We start from the raw sequence: 22,284 nt of genomic DNA on the forward strand, positions 1-22,284 counted from the left end.
TGTTATGTATTTTCGTTGTTTTTTTTCCTATCAGCCTACCTTTCTGACATGTCTCCCCAATGTGATGTTTGTGTAAAGTTGGTCAGAAGGTCCCTTTGTAAGTGTGCATGAGCCATTAGCGTGCTGCCTCCTGTAAATCTAATTTCCTTCGGGATTAATAAAGTATTCTGATTCTGATTAAGTCAACAATAACTACATAAATTGCAAAAAAAAAAAATGCAATAAACAAGAAAAAAAATTAATTCGTTTTTGTTTTTTTTAAACATATTTCTAATTAGAGAAATTCAAGAGGTTTATCCCTCAGAACTGTAAATACAAAAAAGTTGCACAAAATAGTTTCCAACAACAGGAAATTTATCCTGAGTGTCTTCATAGTGTTATTTTTAAGATACGCCATTTTTTTATATACTGCAGGAAAAACGAAAATAAATATTATAATGCAAATTTGCAAAAAGAAAAAAAAACCCAGCATGTGCATCAAGTATTTCCAGCAGTGCAATGCAGAAACTATTTAGAAAAGCATGAAGTCAAACATGACTTTTAAAAACACCAGTGTAGGCTTAGAAGGCCCCAAAGGTAAAAAAGTAAATTTTCCGCAAAAATGACGTCACTTCCGGTTTGGGGCAGGTAATGGCAGACATGCAATAGTTTGCGCTGACATCTATTCCAACCTAGGAAGTTTTATGAACAGCTGATGTGTTTCTAGAATATTATATTTTTGTTGCTGCAAGTGCTTTCCTCGCAGTTTTTGCAAAGCTTTATGTGGAAGGAAACTGTGACTTTGGACTGGCATAATATGTAAGAACAACTCCTCCGGTTTCACATGCAAAAAAATTATCTTACGTGGTTCCAGTTCTACGGGGATTTAAAAATAGTTGCGCAAAACAGAGCGTGCCCGCTCCAGAGGGTTTTAAAGGGTTAATGTGCGCAGTGAAGGATTCCAGTTCTTGTGTTTGGGTTTTGACCCAGGTGGTAAGGCAGAGGTCTAACCGTGTGCAAATCTGATTGTGGATGAAGTTGGTTTGGTCTTCCACAGAGCTGTCTTCTCTGATTTCATCTGGATCCATGGTAAGTTTCTGGACCTTGTCGGTGAAGTCGAAGGGGTTCTTGATGTGATGTGGGGGTATTCCCCACAAGAGGTGCTAGGATGGTAGCAAGGTGTTTCGAAATGTAAGTGGCTGAGTTTATGCTGCTTACAATGGGTCTGAGTGGCACCCCTTCTTTGTGGATCTTAGGAAATCCGTACATGCAGGGTTTGGCATCCCCGGGATATAGGCGATGATATTTGGGGCGGTCAATGATTTTGTCCTTTTCAAGTTCTTGAAGGCAGGTGATAACTTTGTTTTTGTAGCTGCCTGTGGGGTCTCGCTTTAAGGCTTCGTAGGTATTGATATCACTGAAGAGAGAAGTGATCTTTGTGTGGTAATCCGTTGTGTTTAGAACCACGGTGCACCTTCCTTTGTCATCTGGTAATATGATGATGTTGTGGTCTTTGCTGAGGGAAGCGATGGCCTTCTATTCTTGTATGGTGAGGTTCGATGGAGGGCTTTGGCACTGGAGATGGTGGCTGAAACTTTCATCCTTGGCTCATGTGATTAGGTAGAGGATCATTAGGGGGTCCATTGGATAGCTCAGTAGGTAGAGTGGTGGGCCCATGATCGGAAGGTCGGGGGTTCGACTCCACTGAACGGCTACCCTGAGGTACCCCTGAGCAAGGTACCGTCCCTACACACCGCTCCCCGAGCGCTGCACTGGTGGCTGCCCACTGCTTCACTGAGTGAATGGGTTAAATGCAGAGGAACTATTTCCCTATGGGGACTAACACGCACACTTTACTTTTTTTACTTTACTTTACTCTCTCGGTGGGTTACTCCCACAGGGCTTAAATCTGGGACTCTAAACCATTTGACCCTAGAACTGAGGAAGCTTCTCGGATGACAGGTGAAACGTCTTCAGGCAACTTAAAGAAGTCCAGACACTTTTCTTTCCAAGCTCCTTAGCTCCTGCTCGGTCACTAATTACCGTTACTGTACTTTTATTACAAGTATTATACTGTAAAAGCAACAGGCTGCTCTCTGCTTCAGCTTCTGTGCAGAGCTGGTTATGAAATATCTTCAAACAACAGCAAGTTTTCAGTCTCTTGCCACATCTGTAAAGACAGCAAAACCAAATTAAAAAAAAGAAGCTTGTACTTCAGTAACTCCTCATTAATTAGTAACTAACAATCAAACTGTAGAACTGGAAAAAATGTAAGGGAACTTCAGATCCTGGGTGGGTGAGAGAGAGAAGTATCAGTTTTATTTTAGATTTGAAAAATAAAATTTATATTTCAGTTTGTGATGATTCAATTCAATTTCTATTCAATTCAATTTTATTTATATATGTTGCACATTTGGATTAAAATGAATTGAAACCAGTGTGGCTTTGTGAGTTCGCCTTTACTGCATCTGCAAATATATACATGGACATAGCACAACGTTACACACTTTTGCAGTCTCACACAACTCTTATAGGCGCACTGCCTTATGGGTAGTGGCTGGGCTTATTTACTCCCGCTAGAGCTGCTCATTTTAGGGGATACTCCCTCTTGTGGTGTAACGGAGGAATAACTACGCTTCCTGCACTATGTCATTTTTGGAGACTGGGGCACACATTATTTTACCACAATCAAAGAAAATACAGATTTGAACAATCAGACCATTTAACTGTCACGGTCCTGGGTCTCCTGACCCAGCGTTTTTAGTTCTTTGTGATTTTCGTATTATTGTACTTGTGTGTGATTTTATTCTATGGCTTCTAGTTTTGATCCCTTGCCCTTCATGTCTCCCTGTGTGCCCCTCTGTGTATCTGTGAGCCCTCGTCTCTCCTTATGTTTTATTCCATGCTTCCCCTGCCCATCATGTCTAAGTTCTCCCCGTGCTCTCTCTTCCCCCTGTGTGCCCTCTATGTATTTATGAGCCCTCGTCCCCTTTCGTGTTTATTCCGTGTCTCCCCTGCCTGTTATGTTGGTGTTCTACTCGTGCTCTCTCTCCTCCTGTCTGAACCTCTGTGCTCCCTGTTTCACCTCTCCCGTCAGTGTTCAGTTCACCCCGCCCTGTCTCGTTATGGTTATCAGTGTCACCTGTGTTCCCCGTGTGTTCCCACTCCCCTCGTTAACCCTCTGTGTATTTCTGTCTGCGTCTCCCTCTGTTCAGCGTGACGTCGTCCCTCATGCCGTGTGTGGATCTCCCTGTGTCTCTCTGTGAATTCTTGGTTTGTGATTTCCCCCGTGTTTCCTGGTGAGCCTTATGTTAGTTTTTCCCAGTCTAGTTTTGTATCGCCTATCATCTTCTGTTACGCAATAAAGCTGCCTTTTGAGTTTATTCCCTCGTGCCTGTGAGTCCTGCATTTTGGGTCCTACTCCTGCCTGCCGCACGGCGATTCATGACAGTACGACGTCACCAGTAATGGACCCAGCAACTCACAACCCCTCCGCTGAGCTCCGGGAGGATTTGATCTATACGGTGGAGTACCACTGTCAGGAGTGGGAGGCGCTGCCAGGAGACGAACACCGGGAGGTCGTAGCCGCCCGTCTACAGCGGATGGTGTCCGGACTCCCGTGGCTGTTCGGCGCGCTGCACCCCCACATCCGGGACTTCCTTGTTTCCACCGTAGGCGTCCGCCCGGAGCTGCCTCTCCAGTGTGAGGGGTCGGAGGACGTTCAGCCCGGTCCGCTGGAGGATTCGCGGCCCGGCTCATCTCCTCCCCCCTCTCGGCGAAAACGGCGCTCACGCCGCCGCCGCCCTAACGTTTCTGAGCAAACTCCGGTGGTGGGTGACACTAACTGTTTCTTCCATGCCACTTCCAAGTCGGACCAACTCGGACAATATTCTGCTCCTGAGTCCGCTGTTTTTCAGGTCCGTAACACATCAGAAATGAATAGTGAGTTTGAATATGACTGTGTTTCCAGGGCTCATAATGTTTCCAAGTTCACCTCCGCACCTTTTAAGCACGAGACTGTTTCATCTGGAACTGTTTATTCTGGAGCTATGTTTATTCAGTCAGCTGCTCGTCCGCTTTCAGCTCAGTCACCTGCTCAGCAGCCACCTGTAGCTCAGTGTCCTGTGTTTCCTGCTCAGAAGCCGCCTGTAGCCCAGACACCAACTCCACCACCATTTTCGTCTCAGGCTCTGTTAGCCGCCCGGCCCGAAGCTCTGTTAGCCGCCCGGCCCGAAGCTCTGTTAGCCGCCCGGCCCGAAGCTCAGTCGCCACCTCCACCACATTCAGCCTCGCTTCCCATAGCACAGTCACATCCACAGCCTGACTTACTACAAACCTTATTTCAATCCTTAGCCCAGTCAATAGCTCAGTTGGTAGAGGAATCATCGGCCTTATCGTCAGCTCGGTTTCCAACTTTACAACCATCACTGCAGTCTCCAGTGTCCCCAGTGCAGTCTCCAGTGTCCCCAGTGCAGTCTCCAGTGTCCCCAGTGCAGTCTCCAGTGTCCCCAGTGCAGTCTCCAGTGTCCCCAGTGCAGTCTCCAGTGTCCCCAGTGCAGCCTCCTTTAGCACAGTCATCCACTCAATCACCAGCTCCACTTTCCCCTCAACTATCACTACCACCTCTAGCTCAATCTCCTGCGCACTCACCTCTGGTTCATTCTCCTGTGAAGTCATCTACTCCACTGCCTACTCCACTCTCACCACCTCCGTTACAACAGACATCAGTTCAGTCCCCTGTGCCAGTGCAGACGCCCTCAGTTCAGTTCCCCGTGCAGTTATCTACTTCACCACCATCAGTAGCTCAGCTCCCACTCTCATCCGCCCCCCCAGTAGCTCAGCTCGCACCTGAACCATTGGCCCAGTCCCCGATAGCAATACGGTCTTCTGTTCGGCTTAACATTCAGCCAGGGGTCCCAAACCTCTCTGGCTCTACATCAGCTCCTGCTGGAAGCTCGGATGAGCTCATCCAGGACTCCGTGGCTCCCACGCCGCCATCTGCCTCATCCGCTGGGGGTTCCAGTGAGCCCGGCCAGCACCTCCTCGTCCCCGCTGGAGGGTCCGAGAGGCCCGTTCAGCCTCCTGTCTCCGCTGGAGGGTCCGAGAGGCCCGTTCAGCCTCCTGTCTCCGCTGGAGGGTCCGAGGGGCCCGTTCAGCCTCCTGTCTCCGCTGGAGGGTCCGAGGGGCCCGTTCAGCCTCCTGTCTCCGCTGGAGGGTCCGAGGGGCCCGTTCAGCCTCCTGTCTCCGCTGGAGGGTCCGAGGGGCCCGTTCAGCCTCCTGTCTCCGCTGGAGGGTCCGAGGGGCCTGTCCAGCCTCACGCCGCATCAGCTGGAGGGCCCGAGGAGCCTGTCCAGCCGCCATCTGCGACCGCTTCGTCATCGCCTGGGCCAGCCTCTGCAGCTCCGCCTGGTCCGGCCTCAGCCTCTGCAGCTCCGCCTGGTCCGGCCTCAGCCTCTGCAGCTCCGCCTGGTCCGGCCTCAGCCTCTGCAGCTCCGCCTGGTCCGGCCTCAGAGTCTTCGTCTGCCGCGGCCTCCTCAGAGTCTTCGTCTGCCGCGGCCTCCTCAGAGTCTTCGTCTGCCGCGGCCTCCTCAGAGTCTTCGTCTGCCGCGGCCTCCTCAGCCTGTGCTTCGCCTGGTCCTGTGCCCTCCGGGCCCCGGCCGGTGCGCCTGACACTGGAGAGCCGCCGCCGCTGCCTTCCGCGCGGCCGGCCCCCTGAACTGCACCGTCATCGCCTGAGTGGCCGCCGTCGCCTTCCGCACGGCCGGCCCCCGGACCAGCGCTGTCATCGTCGCCGCCGCCTCCCGCGCGGTCGGCCTCCTGAACTGCTCCGTCGTCTCCTTCGTCGCCGCCGTTGCCTTGCGCACGGCCGGCCTCCTGAACTGTTTCCGCGTCGCCGCCGTTGCCTTGCGCACGGCCGGCCTCCTGAACTGTTTCCGCGTCGCCGCCGTTGCCTTGCGCACGGCCGGCCTCCTGAACTGCTCTGTGTTTGAGTTATTTTCTTGGGCTCCGGTGTTTGCTGTGCTCTTTTGTTTTCTGTTCCGAGCCCTCCGTCCTGGGCCCCCGCCGCCCGCCCTGGGTTGTTTTCTGTTTGGTTTTGTTTTTCTGTGTTTGGGCTGTCTGGAGCCAGCCCTTGAGGGGGGGGTACTGTCACGGTCCTGGGTCTCCTGACCCAGCGTTTTTAGTTCTTTGTGATTTTCGTATTATTGTACTTGTGTGTGATTTTATTCTATGGCTTCTAGTTTTGATCCCTTGCCCTTCATGTCTCCCTGTGTGCCCCTCTGTGTATCTGTGAGCCCTCGTCTCTCCTTATGTTTTATTCCATGCTTCCCCTGCCCATTATGTCTAAGTTCTCCCCGTGCTCTCTCTTCCCCCTGTGTGCCCTCTATGTATTTATGAGCCCTCGTCCCCTTTCGTGTTTATTCCGTGTCTCCCCTGCCTGTTATGTTGGTGTTCTACTCGTGCTCTCTCTCCTCCTGTCTGAACCTCTGTGCTCCCTGTTTCACCTCTCCCGTCAGTGTTCAGTTCACCCCGCCCTGTCTCGTTATGGTTATCAGTGTCACCTGTGTTCCCCGTGTGTTCCCACTCCCCTCGTTAACCCTCTGTGTATTTCTGTCTGCGTCTCCCTCTGTTCAGCGTGACGTCGTCCCTCATGCCGTGTGTGGATCTCCCTGTGTCTCTCTGTGAATTCTTGGTTTGTGATTTCCCCCGTGTTTCCTGGTGAGCCTTATGTTAGTTTTTCCCAGTCTAGTTTTGTATCGCCTATCATCTTCTGTTACGCAATAAAGCTGCCTTTTGAGTTTATTCCCTCGTGCCTGTGAGTCCTGCATTTTGGGTCCTACTCCTGCCTGCCGCACGGCGATTCATGACATTAACTAACTATAATATTGTAACTAAAGATTATGGGGGGTGTCCTGTTTTGTCCACAATGTCTTTCTTGTCCTTACATATAGCGCCAAATCACAACAACAGTCGGCTCAAGGCGATTTACAGGGCTTTGGAGCGTGATGTCACGGGGGTGGGTGTGGTGGATCATAAATTTGATTCGTTTTGAAGTTGTACATCTCTGTTCCTTACATTTCATGTCATGCCCTTATTAATGTTTTATTTGTTGCTTTGACTGTTTTCGAATAGAATATGCAGTGGGAATATAGAGGGAGATAAGTAGTGAAAGTTTTGCCTGGGTTGATTGTGCGTCGATCCATTGTTAATGCCTCAGGGCTCCAGTAGGTGGGTTCGCGCGCTTCCTCCTTCACTCAATACAGACGAGTGAGAGTGAGAGCTGCGTGTCTGTGCCGTTCTTTCACCTCTCCTCACTATTTCCCCTGTTTAAGGTAACTGTCATGTACAAATCTGTATAAATGTGTGTTACTGTTGATTATTACATTGTTATCATTGTTCATTGTAGCGGAAGATGTGAATTGCAGACTATTTTGCTGAGAAGTTCCAGTTAATCTCTGTTGCTGTGTATGCTAGTTTTCGCTATTACTCCGCCATATTGTGTGAAGATTTTTCTGTTACTATCTGTATAAGTTAACTACTGAAAGACATGCAGTACTTAAAGTATTATTTCATTGCTGTGGAAAGTTAGTGACTGTGTCAGCTAACACGTGCGAGTTAAAAAGATGTTTTTGTCTAATGCTACAGTTAATGTTATCTAAAGTATTCTCATCAGCTAATGCCGCGAACAATAGTGACTTAGTTTGGATACAGTTGTCCTGAGACTGAGTGCATCCATAAGAACATTGTTTTAGTTGTATTGCTTCTGAAACTCAATACAGACGAGTGTCTGTGCCGTTCTTTCACCTCTCCTCACTATTTCCCCTGTTTAAGGGCACAGCATGGGCGTGGAAAGGATTTTGGCCCGATCCACCATTTTGGGGGTCTAAACAAAGCACAAGCGAAAAAGGAGCGAAGGCACACACAACAGCCATGGTTCGTTCTTGCTGTGTGCTCCGCTGCAATGTTCGATCGCACGACTGGCAAGAGAATAAGCTTGAAAAGGGTTTATCTTTTCATTCTTTCCCAACCCGGAAGCAACATGAGCAGCTCGTGTATCGATGTTACCAAACGAAGGCGTCTAGCCTGGATAGGAGCTGTGAGACGAGCTGATATCAGTTCTCTTCCATCTCCAAATATCTGTTGGTGCTCCAGACATTTTCATTCCGGTAAGTTCCAAATATGTTCATATCACTCTTTATAGCCTATTAGTTTTATTTTCGATGCGCTCTGAGCTCATAGCAAATTAGAACAAACATCCTACTGAGCGATTTTGCAGAACTACCTTTTATTTATAGAGTTGCTAATTATTTGGCATTATTGCAGCAAACCAGCCTATGAAATGGATGAAACACATCATGACTGAGTTCCAGCACTACACAAGGGACCTGCTTCAAACATACCACCATGCCAATCAGATTACTTCTTCCATGTCAGGGTGAAGATGTGACCCTTCTGGATAAGATGGTGAAGGTTTGCTGCGTTTGGTGAACAGTGTGGTAGTAAAACCAGGGAAAATGAAACCTGCTCCTGTTAAATATTCTTAAGTCTTGTGCTGTATAAATAGCGGTATTTTTTCAAAAGATACAGTAAATAAAGTAATGTTAGTAGTGGGTGATATCATGTAAACACTGTCATGATTTTGTGTAAACATTTTGTCATTTGTAAACTATAAATGACATGGATTATACACTGTAACTGATGTGATGTTCTATTAAGTGGTTTTAATTTAAAAAAAAAAAGGCAAAAATTTGTTTGTTTCTTTATTCAACTTTTGAACAGTGGGACTCAGTCAGTACATATTCAGTAAATGCAAATTATTTACATGGCAGTGCACTACAGGCATAAATCTAGTCCCCTGGATAAAACATTAAGCATTATAGCAGTGACAACTCCTCCACAGCAGCAGGTGGGATTTTTCTTTTTTGAGGACGACTCCTTTTACCTGTCACTACAGATGGTCTGTTTATGTTTTGATCAAGAGCCTTTTTTTGGGCAGCTGAAGAGGAGAAGTCTATCTTATGGCCAACCTCTGACTGTATCTTGGTCACATTACACAGCAAAACCCAGTATGCAGGTTCATCTGTATCAGTCCTTGTGCCACGGATCAACACTGTTGCTTCTACATTAAACAGAAGAGCAGCGACATGGCTGCAGGTCTCTGCGACTCCAGCCATACAGGTGCAGTGGGCGGCTTCAACCTTCCTTGCTCACAGTGACCCAGGGCTGCAATGCTGGTTCATTCAGTCTTTGAGTGCAGGACCTGAAACACACAGGCAAAGTTAATTTAAAGACAAGAACTATGAGCCAAGGCCGACATAAATGTGTTTTATCTACTTTATCATAAATGTAACAAAGTGTTTAGAAAGTTAGCACATACATGTAATTTTTCATTTTTTTATGCGTCCATCTATAGAACGCTGCATGTTATATTCTAAATCTGCCTGCAGAAAATGAACCTAAAGTATGTAATGCAGGCATGTCATCACTTTAGAGATGGAGAAAGCATAAAGTGACAATTATGAATCACTTAATATGATAAGGAGATTCTGCAGGTCATTAATCAATGTATAAAACTAAAATAAAATGTATTTTTAGTGACACAAGATACAAATATGGAAGCAAGATGTATAATTAGAATTATTTATAATAAATATGAGTAAATTATTGCAATTTCTTTAACCATAAAGAATAACTAAATCCTTCAGGACAATGTCACATCAGTGCACTGAACTCGCTATGTTATCCACCTAACAGCCTCCACATGTTCTCACTGTAATTTCCCCCTCATGAATGAATTTATGCTGCACTAATCTGAATGTTTGCAGGGAAATCAAACGCATTTCACTCACAGTACTCAAGCTGACTTACCTTTGTTTGAATGACGACTTGTACGCGTTGACTCCACAGACAAGGTACGAAAATATGTCAGGCTATGTCAATAGCGGTAGGTCTTCAGGGTTTCTACTCCACGGCCGTATTTCATACAGGTCCACATTTCCAATGCACGCTATTTTCTGCAAGTACCGCTGCTTCGCCTCTGAACGAAATCGGTCTCTATACAGTCCATTCTCTATTGAGCAGCTTTTAAGCATCTTGTAATCATCGTTCCAACACAGTGTGTTTGTTTTGATTTGTAGACCCCGAAAATGGTGCCGCGCTCCCACAATGCATTACGGCGTGACGTCAACTCCAAAGCCCTATATTGTACAGTAGATCATACAATAATATATACAGAGAAAAACCCAACAATCATATGACCCCTATGACCAAGTACTTTGGCGTCAGTGGGAAGGAAAAACTTCCTTTTGACAGGAAGAAACCTCCGCCAGAACCAGGCTCAGAGAGGGGCGGGGCCATCTGCTGCGACCGGTTGGGGTGAGAGAAGGAATACAGGATAAAGACATGCTGTGGAAGAGAGACAGAGAATAATAACAGACATGATTAAATGCAGAGAGGTCTATTAACACATAGTGAGTAAGAAAGGTGACTGGAAAGCAAAAATTCAATGCATCATGGGAATCCCCCGGCAGCCTATGTCTATTGCAGCATAACTAAGGGAGGATTCAGGGTCACCTGGTCCAGCCCTAACTATATGCTTTAGCAAAAAGGAAAGTTTTAAGCCTAAAAAGTTTTCTTAAAAGTAGAGATAGTGTCTGTCTCCTGAATCCAAACTGGAAGCTGGTTCCAAAGAAGAGGGGCCTGAAAACTGAAGGCTCTGCCTCCCATTCTACTTTTAAATAATCTAGAAACAACAAGTAGGCCTGCAGTGCGAGAGCAAAGTGCTCTAATTGGGTCATATGGTACTACAAGGTCATTAAGATAAGATGGGGCCTGATTATTTAAGACCTTGTATGTGAGGAGCAGGATTTTGAATTCAATTCCGGATTTAACAGGAAGCCAATGAAGGGAAGCCAATACAGGAGAAAAATGCTCTCTCTCTCTAGTCCCTGTCAGTACTCTTGCTGCAGCATTTTGGATTAACTGAAGGCTTTTCAGGGAGTTTTTAGGACATCCTGATAATAATGAATTACAGTAGTCCAGGCTAGAAGTAATAAATGTGTGAACTAGTTTTTCAGCGTCACTCTGAGACAGGATTCTGTTCTCTTTATAATTACAGGAGCTGTCCTCAGATTCAGACGTCAGCACCAACCAGTGATAGCAGACAGATCGTCCAATATGTTCACATGTTAACTGCAAATTGATGAAAACAATACAAAGGTTAAAGTACCAAATGTGCTGTCAGTGAAAGCTGCAGCTGTTTTAGTGATATAGTTAAAGACAAAAAGTCACCCATGTAACTGTGTCACTGTATATCTGCATTAACAGGACGTCAGTTTGGTGTTTCAGAGAGCTGCTGATCCCCTGCACAGCTTCTGTTTTAAACACTTGATATACTCAGCTGCATGAAGAGCACAGCTGATTTTCTCTGACACAATTAAATAAACCCGATGAAGGTCATTTGTACGTCGAACTACAAACTTGTAGTTTGGCATTTTGAAGCAGCCTTCAGAATCTCATGCTGTTTTTGTTCCCGGTGAAATTTTTTTTCTCCTGGATTGAAATAGATCTGTCACGGACCCGGCTCTGGAGGACTCGGGGGTCCGTGAGCAGGATGGACCATTATTAGTATTATTAGTATTATTGGTATTATTGGTGAAGTCACCAAGTAAAGCGCTATACAAATACAGACCATTTACACCTGTTGGTGATCAGGACTCGTCGGGGGAGCTACTTAGGAGAGTGTTGGAGCTCCCACCGGCGCGGGTTCGTTGAGTTATCCTACCAAGTTAGTGTGTGTCAGCATATGTCAGTGCTGTTCGTGTATGCCCGCCAGAGTTAGTGTTGACGGCTGCTTCTATGGTTTTCCTGCAGGAGGAAGAGTGGTCCAGAAAGGCAGCACACACGGGGTGTGCGGAAACACAACAGCGGGGAGCACGAGCACAGACGTTAGAGGGAAGCACACACACGGGATTCAAGGGAACAATGGGGAGTTATTGTGTTTACAGCTTCTCACTGTAAATAAAGAGCACTGGTTGCATCGCAGAGTCTGCGTTTTGGGTCCTCATTCCCCATATCCCCCACAGTCTGCCTACAAGACCGTGACAGAATGAACCCACACCGGTGGGAGCTCCAACACTCTCCTAAGTAGCTCCCCCGACGAGCCCTGATCACCAGGCAGGAACTTCAGGTGTGGCCAGTCTTCCTGCCGGGCCACACCCATCAGGTCCGCATGTGGCTGTTCTCCATCCTCCAGCCACACATGTACACACCCACACCCTGCCTCTACATATAATGAGTGGAACACAGAACACAGCACAGTGCAGAAAGACACACATCCCCAAATAACAACAATGACAATACTAATAATACTAATAATACCAATAATACCAATAATACTAATAATACTAATAATGGTCCATCCTGCTCACGGACCCCTGAGTCCTCCAGAGCTGGGTCCGTGACAAGATCTCAGCCAAACCGATTTTTTCACGAACAAATAAAACACTGAAATAAACCAAACATTAACATTTCAAAGTTAACTAAGAGACTTATATATCATGTTTAACCTGAGTAGCGAAAGACCGCAGGTGGGAGGGGGTGGGGTTGAAAACGATGTGACGGGAGTCCGCTGTTCTGGCCGGGCTCTAGTGATCCTCAACCTCCCGGTCTACTATGGAGCTAGTGGGTAACAGACGTTGCCAAAAACGTCGGAGCAAGGGTGTAGATTTGGTTGTGGCGTTGGTGGGGACAGATGATTCAACCACTGAACCCTGCCCCGTTTCTTATTTTTTCCCTTTTGTTTTTGCTTCTTGATAAAAGGAGAAATATACTTGCCTATATATGCTATTCTACATGCTTTTAAACCATTTAAAATTACAATTCATAGTTTTATATGTGAATTATATAATGTTAAATTACTATTAAACAAATGACTAAGTATTTTAGACTTTAGTTTACTTCAGCCATATTCATATAAATCAGGTATCATACAAAAATAAAAATGGCTTCAAATACAGTCATGACAATAAAAGAATAGGACTTTAAGTACTTAACAACATTACTTCAGTTACACCAACATCTCTGACACATTAGCACTAAGGGAACACTGACTGACCTGGTGGTTTTTGTCCTTAAAACTACTCGTCTAAGATTACCACAAAGTAAAAGATCTCTCAGCCAAATTATGCAACATTTTAGGCACTACTGCCCTCTATCAAATCAGTGAGCTGGGATGTTTTATTCTAAACATGAACTACTGTTACAGCAACAGATATGGACTACATGCCCACACAACAAACACATGCCTTCTCCTCTCATTAGCTGAAATGAACTGCTGGCATATTGGTTTTACATCTATACTGTCCAGTCTCTCCTGGTGGACATGGCATCACATTATTTATGGTTACATACAATTTTAGACTGATGTGGACCAAGCCTAGCACCTACTTGCCAACCTTGAGACCTCAGAATTAGGGAGACATTCAAAGGGGCTTTTTGGGGGGGGGGGGGGGGGGGGGGGGTATACATGTACATATATATACAAAAAACTTGAATCTTACAGTGTTTATTTATCGGATAAAATAAGTTAAATGTCAGCGTTATTATTGTCCGGCCGGAAACAGGCGGTGTCCAAATTCAGAGGCTGCGTCCACCTGAGGACCCGGCCTTTGTGGTCTAAGTGGGCCGAGTCCTCCGAAAGCTGGGTAGACCGGAAATGAGCGACTGTGAAATTGGACGGTCTAGCCTTCAGAATTACGTCACCTGCCGTCTGCTCCTCGCTGTCTAAAATATAACCGGACGCTGCCGTAGATGGTCGAATAAACTGCTGCTTTCACACAGCAGTTTATTCAGCTGTGTGAGAACCCAGAGGAATCCTCCCGAGGGATTAATAAAGTTTTATTTAATCTAAATTAATCTAATAACTTTAATCTCAGCCATACCGATTTACTCACCAACAAATAAAACACAACTAACGCACTGAAAAAGACCTAGAAAGAATAATATTTAAAAGTTTTTAGCCGCGCTCCTCCGCAATTACCGCGTTTGGGTTTTGGATGAAATGCATTCTGGGATATTTAAGTGTACCAAGTCCACACAAGTCAACACTGATGCGTGCTCGATAAAATAGGCAGAGCGAGAACCCATCTGGGAATTTTTCATGTTCTCGGCTACTTTGAATTTGAACAGTACTTGGTCTCCAACTGATAACATATCATGAGTACACGAGAATGCAAGTACGCAGAAGTATGCATATTGAGACAGGCCCCTGATTTGTACGGTCCGACTTTGCACATGCGCAGTAAGGATCGGGGAGTCCTGAGCCGTAACTATCTTTTTATTTTTCGTTTTTTGTCTACCTTATATTGAATATTTCATTACTGCAACCATTTTAAGAGATACTTATTCTTAACATCTTAACAGATACTCTGACCGTAACTATCGTTAAATGCTTTTTGGCATTGATTTTTGGCTTCATTTTTGCACAGTGGGAGGAGGTGCTGCCACGTCGTCCATGTTTTCTACAGTCATTGGTTGAAACGTTTGTAGTGATGAACTATTTTTTAACACAAGCTTCAATGCTTCAGAAAGATTTGTATGGTCATCGCTAGATAGCAGTAAGGAAGCTCGGCACAGCCACACTACCTTTGCCTTAAGCCGGCTTGAAAAACAAAACAAAACATAAAGGAGCCCATGGGATACAATAAGTATGATGACTGTGGTTATACTCTTTCTTTCTTTCTTAAGCCTAGTTTCTGCTCTGTACATGCGCACTACTTCTTTTTTTTCTTGTTTGATGGGGGTTGGCAACTAACGTTTCTGGTGTATTACCGCCACCAACTGGAACAGAACAATAAAACATGTTCTACTGATACTTATTCTTATTGACAACAAAAGTCTCATTTCCCTGTACCATTCCCTTGACCTTTTGTTTAATTACTGATTTCATTTCTTTACTCAGCTCCCCACCCACTTCAAACCAGATACTGCATAACATTTAAAATGATTTAACATTCATCAATTTATCAATGATAGCTTCATCAATTATTTCCTAAATGTAGTTTCCAGGTAAATTTTTAACCCAACCATATACCCAAGGGGGATTAGCTCAAAGGGTAGAGCTCTTGCTTAGAATAGAATAGAATAGAATAGAATTCAACTTTATTGTCATTGCACATGCACAGGTACAGGGCAACGAAATGCAGTTTGCATCCATCCAGAAGTGCTTTAGTGATATAGATATATTACAATATATATTAGCAATAATATAGATATGTGAGTATATTACAGAAATGGGTCTATTATGGTATGTTATAATGTACACGGTATGAACTATGTTGTGAATATGCTATAACTATAAGTATGTACAGGCTGTAGTGAGTACAAGCTATGTACAGGCTATGAACAGGATATAAATATGAAAAACTATACAGAATATGAAATAAATAACTTTACAGAAATCTGAGATATACAGCTATACAGAAATGTGAATTATGGAAGTTGTAAACAGTTGTAGAATTAAAGATTATCGAATGTACAGAATGATTATTTACACAGAGCTATACAGTAGTGCAGTTAAGATAAGTGAGGGTGTAGATAGTTTCTACAGAGGCTATATAAAGTGCTAGTGGTTGTGAGTGGTGGTTCAGTCCATGTTATTATTGTGTGTTTGAGGGTACAGTTGTCCATTGTGGGTGTGTGTATGTTCAGTCCATGAGTTTAACGTGGGTCAGATGTCAGGAGGCAGAGTTCAGGAGTCTGACAGCTGTGGGGAAGAAGCTGTTCCGGTACCTGGTGGTCTTAGTCCGGAGGCTCCTGTGGCGCCTCCCAGAGGGCAGGAGGGTGAAGAGTCCATGTGATGGGTGACTGGGGTCTTTGATGATTTTCCCAGCCCTTTTCAGACACCGCTTCCTGTAGATGTCTTTTATGGCAGGAAGTGGTGCTCCGGCGATGCGCTGGGCAGTTTTCACGACCCTCTGCAACGCCTTCCGGTCCAAGGCAGAGCAGTTCCCGTACCAGACTGTTATACAGTTGGTCAGGATGCTCTCGATGGTGCAGCGATAGAAGTTCACCAGGATGTCTGAGGACAGGTGGTTCTTCCTCAGAGTCCTCAAGAAGAAGAGGCGCTGGTGAGCCTTCTTGACCAGCTTGGAGCAGTTGGTCGTCCAGGTGAGATCCTCGGAGATGTGGACTCCCAGGAACTTGAAGCTGCTCACACGCTCCACAGCCGTCCCCTTAATGTGGATGGGTGGATGTGGGTCAGCATTCCTCCTGTAGTCCACGATGAGCTCCTTGGTCTTCTCGGTGTTAAGCAGCAGGTTGTTTCTGTCGCACCACTCAGCCAGACGATCCACCTCCTCCCTGTAGGCGGCCTCATCGTTGTCACTGATGAGGCCAATCACCGTGGTGTCATCTGCAAACTTAATGATGGTGTTGGAACCATCAGCAGGTCTGCAGTCATGGGTGAAGAGGGAGTAGAGGAAAGGGCTCATCACACAGCCTTGTGGTACACCGGTGTTCATTGTGATGGTAGATGAGCAGCGGTTATCCAGCCGGACATGTTGGGGGCGGTTGGTCAGGAAGTCCAGTAACCATTTGCAGATGAGGGAACTGATACCCAGGTCTGTCAGTTTCCTGATGAGTTGTGAGGGGTGGATTGTATTGAATGCTGAACTGAAGTCTATAAACAGCATTCTGGCGTAGGTGTTGTTGTTGTCCAGGTGTGAGAGGACAGAGTGCATTGCGATGGAGACTGCATCCTCTGTGCTCCTGTTCCGGCGGTATGCGAATTGGTGGGGGTCCAGGGTGGGGGGGAGACAGGATTTGAAGTGTGCTAGGACCAGTCGCTCTAAGCACTTAGTGATGATGGGGGTGAGTGCTACTGGGCGGTAATCATTGAGGCAAGATGGGTTGGAGTTTTTGGGTATCGGGACCATGGAGGTGGATTTGAAGCAGGCCGGTACCACAGCGTGGGCCAAGGACAGATTGAATATGTCTGTGAGCACTCCTGCAAGCTCCCCAGAACACGCATGTGAGAAGTAGTGGGATTGTAAAAAAATCTATTTTAACATTTGCAAGTCATAACTGCAACTGCAGCTTTAGGTTTTCTGAAACTTTTTCCTCATAATAAATGCACTATTCATTTTATCTACAGAAAATTTGAATCTTCTGAATCTTTCTACACCTTCGTTATCATATGTTTCTATCAAGTAGCCATCGAATAACAAGAGCCTGTAGAGACAGGTGGATGTTCACATTGCAGCCAATTTGAGGAGAGTCGCAAGCTCTTTGGCTGATGGTTTGATACTCAAGGTGGGGCTCCTTCCATAAAACGTATGCACAATAAAGTTATTAAAAGTGGGCAAGAACTGATCCTCGTTTTTTTGCCACCACATTTGTGTGTTTTTTCCATTTGAAAAATTCGCTCTTTGATAACCTGTTTATAAACTCATAAAGAGCAATTTTTACAATCCAGTACAGAAGACTGCATATGGATCTAATCCAGCACACCTGAGGAGAGCAGAAGCAAATGTTGTTTAATGGAAAAAGGAATTAAAATGTTGTGTCTGCATGGTAAACAAGAAAACTCCAGAGCTGTGATACTTGCTCTTTCATAGGTGCATTTATTCTTTCATGTGGTACTTTGATTTTCCAAATTTTGGCAAAATTGATATTGTTCTTTTGTGTCATGCACATTGCCCATGAGAGGACCCCTGAGCTTGTACAGCTCTACAGTGACTTGACTGTCAGACACCGCTGTCTTCTAAAGGCTGGTATATCATTTGGTACGAGATCTGGAAAACCCACTGTGATATAACTGGTGAGAAATGGTGAAAATAATGTACACTACAATAATGTGTTTTACCACACATGGCACATGACAATACAGTTGCAGGGGATTTGAAATGCACGTGTGGGGTTGTGTGTGGTCCTGTGATAAATGGTATAATTCCACTGTAATTATATGCAATTTCAATTCTTTTTTGAAATTGCATATAATTATATTTATCCACAAATACTTAATGGTAGGTACACTACAACAAAGGGATACCCAAATGTTGATTATGTTCATCTGCATGTAGCGTTTTCAGTGTGAGAATAGATAAAGGGATAGAAAGTCATTTTCTTACAGAGAACAAAGAAATTACTATACTGACATAACTTTTAAGTAATGTATAAGTAAGTTCACAGAAAATAAGAAAGATACATCATATCTTTTATATATCTAAATACTTATAGGATACACTTAATTTTACACATACTTCCCAGTTAAAATGACACAAATTGATGAAATACAATAATATTTGCAATACAACATAAAAATTACAGGTTTCATTTTCTCTTCATGCAGCTAAACCGACTCATCATTTTTAGGACAACAGAGACCATTTAAAACACATTTCACATGGGCAAGTTACAACAGAAACAGCACAGCATTTACTTCACTAATTATCTCATGATGAACAGCCAAGTAAACATCAACAGGCCTTTCAGATTGACCAAGAACGTAGTCTGTGCAGACGTTTTGCTTCTCCTTGTGATCACATGATGGTAATGTTTGGTCTGCAAGTTCACAGATGTTTGCACAGAACAGATAAAGTCAACATTTTTTGCATTATATTAACATGACAACCTTTTCCTCAATTCAATCTTTACTGAACAGTAAATTTTTATTATGTGTACATAGATTTCTAAGCCTTGCTGCATCAGTGGCCTCTTAATGACTTTAATTTAGGTTTCTAGTAAAGAGCCATTAGATTTATGAAACAACAATCAGGAGTTTCTGAAAGGACTCTGCTGCTCTTTATTAAACAGTTTGATTAAAAATTAGAACATGTAAGAAAGTAACATGAACAATTCAAAGAAAGTCTTCTTACATGCTGGATGCCAAAAGGACCCCCTGATGTCCCTCTGTGGGGCGATACTCCCACTAGGTTTATATCTGGGACTCTCCACCATTTGACCTTAGAACTGAAGAAGCTTCTCGGATGAGAGGTGAAACGTCTTCAAGTAACTTAAAGAAGTCCAGACGCTTTTCTTTGCAAGCTCCTTTGACTATGATGACCTGGATGACTGAGAACCTTCACAGACAAAAGGACATGTTCCACCACATGGAGAAACTACATACTACAGCAAGAATAAAGCTACAGCACTTTTTCTAATTGTTAACCCTCCTATCCTTCACTGCAAGCAATTCATGTTAGAATACTTACAGATTTAAGTACTGTTACAATCAATATGTACATCCTACTAAAACATTTTTTATGGCAAAGGTAAAAGTCGCAAGACCTTTTCATTCTGCCTGGTAGCTCCATCTTCATCATCCTTTGCCAAGTGTCCTTTGACCACTGTTACACCTGTCTCCCTCTCATTTACACACATGTATTCTTTCTTGCCTCTGATGGCAATTATTAAAGCTGAATTCTGTGAAGCCTGATCTCAAGCTTTCGAAGTTTGACCTAGCATTCAGCAGATTTGTTCAGATCCTCTGTGCTTCTCACCGTCTCCAAAAGGACACACAGTATGGGTTTGCTGATCCTTAATACGTTTGTGTTATGGATAAAAGACTTTCCATACTCCTCATATTTCAGCGGTTTAATAGTTGGTGAGATTGGGATTTTTCTTTTAGATGACAAAACCTAGCAAAAGAATGTCAACACTATGCACAATGACAGTGTTTAACTCCAGCATAGATAAGCTTATGCAAATTTAAGAATCTAATCTGAGTAAAACTTTCTACACTGATGACAAACGCTTTAATTCCATTATGAATAATCTGATGCTTTTTAAATATATTGACACAAGTAAAAACCTTTCAGCACTGACGATATAAAAACTATTTAACTTCAGTGTGGATTAGTTCATGATGTTTTAAAGTATCTATGCGACCGAAAGCCTTTCCACACTGACCACAGACAAATGGTTTAGTACCAGTGTGAATGAGTTTATGTTTTTTTAAAACCCAAATGTCAGGAAAAGCCTTTCCACAAAGATCACAGACAAATGGTTTAACACCAGTGTGGACGAGCTGATGAGTTTTTAAAACCCTCATGTAAGTAAAAGCCTTTCCACATTGACCACAGACAAATAGTTTAGTGCCATTGTGGACGAGCTGATGTTCTTTCAAGGAACTCCTGTGACTAAAAGAATTCCCACACTGATCACAGTTGAATGGTTTAACTCCAGTGTGGATGAGCTGATGTCTTTTTAAGGTGCCATTCTGAGCAAAACACTTTCCACACTGATCACAGCTGAATGCTTTGACTCTAGTGTGGGTGAGCTGATGTTTTTTTAAGTTGCCATTCTGATTAAAACACTTTCCACACTGATCACAACTGAATGCTTTAAATCCAGTGTGGATGAGCTGATGTTTTTTTAAGCTGCCATCCTGAGTAAAAAACTTTCCACACAGATCACAGCGAAATGCTTTAAATCCAGTGTGGGTGAGCTGATGTTTTTTTAAGCTGCCATTAACAGTAAAAGCCATTCCACACTGATCACAACAAAATGGTTTAAATCCAGTGTGGGTGAGCTGATGTTGTTTTAAGCTGCCATTATGAGAAAAAGCCTTTCCACACTGATCACAGCTGAATGGTTTAATGCCAGTGTGGGTGAGCTGATGTTGTTTTAAGCTGCTATTACGAGTAAAAGCCATTCCACACTGATCACAGACAAATGACTTAATTCCAGCATGGATGAGTCGATGACGTTTTAAACTCTCCTTACGAGCAAAAGTGTTTCCACACTGATCACAGATAAATGGTTTAGCACCAGTGTGGATGAGGCCATGAGTTTTTAAACTATCCACGTGAGCAAAAGTCTTGCCACACTGATCACAGACAAATGGTTTAGCACCAGTGTGAATGTGCTGATGTTTTTTTAAGGCACACTTATAAGTAAAAGCCTTTTCACAATGATCACAGACAAATCGTTTAATGCCAGTGTGGATGAGTTGATGACGTTTCAAACCCTTCATGTAAGTAAAAGACTTTCCACACTGATCACAGCTGAATGCTTTAACTCCAGTGTGGATGAGCTGATGTTTTTTTAAGCTGTTTTTCTGAGTAAAAGACTTTTCACAGTGATCACAGGTAAACCTGTCCCCAGTGTCAGTGCGCCGGCATCTTCTGGGTAGCTTCATAGTAGTAAAAGTCTTTTCCATGGGGATCACAACTGGCCCATCTGTATTAGCTGGTGTTGGGTGATTTTTGTTGAGGTCATCAATGTGCCGAGGTTTCACCATGCTTTCCCCCTTTTGTATAATGACAAAGAACCAAAACATTACGTTAACATAACAACAACGTTATGAAACTACGAAACCTACAAAAAGTACAGATGATACATTGTGTAATTCAGATCATGCGCATCCCCATGAGTAAAAAAAACAAAAAAAATATTATGTATATACATATATACACACACACACACACACACACACACACACACACACACACACACACACACACACACACAAATAAACTCAAAAGTACAGTTTTTAAATTTAATGTTGCTGAAACAACAAAGTAATAAAACAGAGGGTTGTGCGGTCAGCTGAGCGCACCATCCGCTCCGAGCTCCCTGACCTGCACTCAATCTACAGCAGGCGGTGCTGGACCAAGGCCAGGAAGATCGTGAAGGACCTCAGCCATCCCAACAACAGACTGTTCTCTCTGTTGAGGTCAGGAAAGCGATTCCGCTCCCTGAAGACCAACACAGAGAGACTGAGGAGGAGCTTCTTCCCGCAGGCGATATGGTCTCTCAATCACACCACCACACAGTACTGACCCACACATATGGTTCTTACACACACACTGGACTTTCTGGACTTTGGTTTTGCACAACACTGGTCACTATATTCTTCATTTCCGGTTAATACTTGTACAGCTGCTGTTATTGTGTATATATTTATTTATATTTAGATTTCTTCATACATTCTTATATAGTTCTATATTGTGTATTGTGTATTTTGTTGTACAGTTATTTTATTTTCAACTTTAATTTATATATTTATCTTTATCTTATTCTTCCCAGTTAAATTTACCCTTCATTCTAATTTGTGTTGGACAGTTATTTCATTTTTAACCTTAATTTATATTTTATTCCTTCCTAGTTAAATTTACCCTTTTTAATTTTTCATATTTATTTCCTATCTTATTCATAGCCTTTTCCTTTTTTGTTTTCTTTAGGTCACGAGCAGTTGTCCAAGCATTTCACTACATATCGTACTGTGTATGACTGTGTACGTGACAAATAAAATTTGAATTTGAATTTGAATTATTTAATAAAAAATAAATCTATCTGATTGAG

At 43.8% G+C, this 22,284-nt stretch overlaps 1 protein-coding gene across 1 annotated transcript in view; it reads right to left on the reverse strand.

Annotated features, from left to right (window-relative positions):
* Positions 1-17,580: 17,580 nt before the first annotated feature.
* The window catches only part of LOC146579558 (uncharacterized), a 16,011-nt gene continuing 11,307 nt past the window's right edge, over positions 17,581-22,284 (reverse strand). The window contains exon 2 of the mRNA XM_085263502.1: positions 17,581-21,229. Coding sequence (XP_085119628.1) covers positions 19,814-21,220 — 1,407 coding nt within the window. The 5' untranslated portion in view covers positions 21,221-21,229 and the 3' untranslated portion in view covers positions 17,581-19,813. The remainder of the gene's footprint in view (positions 21,230-22,284) is intronic.

This window comes from Mchenga conophoros, linkage group LG3 (genome assembly GCF_057382185.1).
Source record: "Mchenga conophoros isolate Kocher_MC1m ecotype Shallow Benthic linkage group LG3, M_conophoros_male_GT1.1, whole genome shotgun sequence".
Classification (NCBI taxonomy): Eukaryota; Metazoa; Chordata; class Actinopteri; order Cichliformes; family Cichlidae; genus Mchenga; species Mchenga conophoros.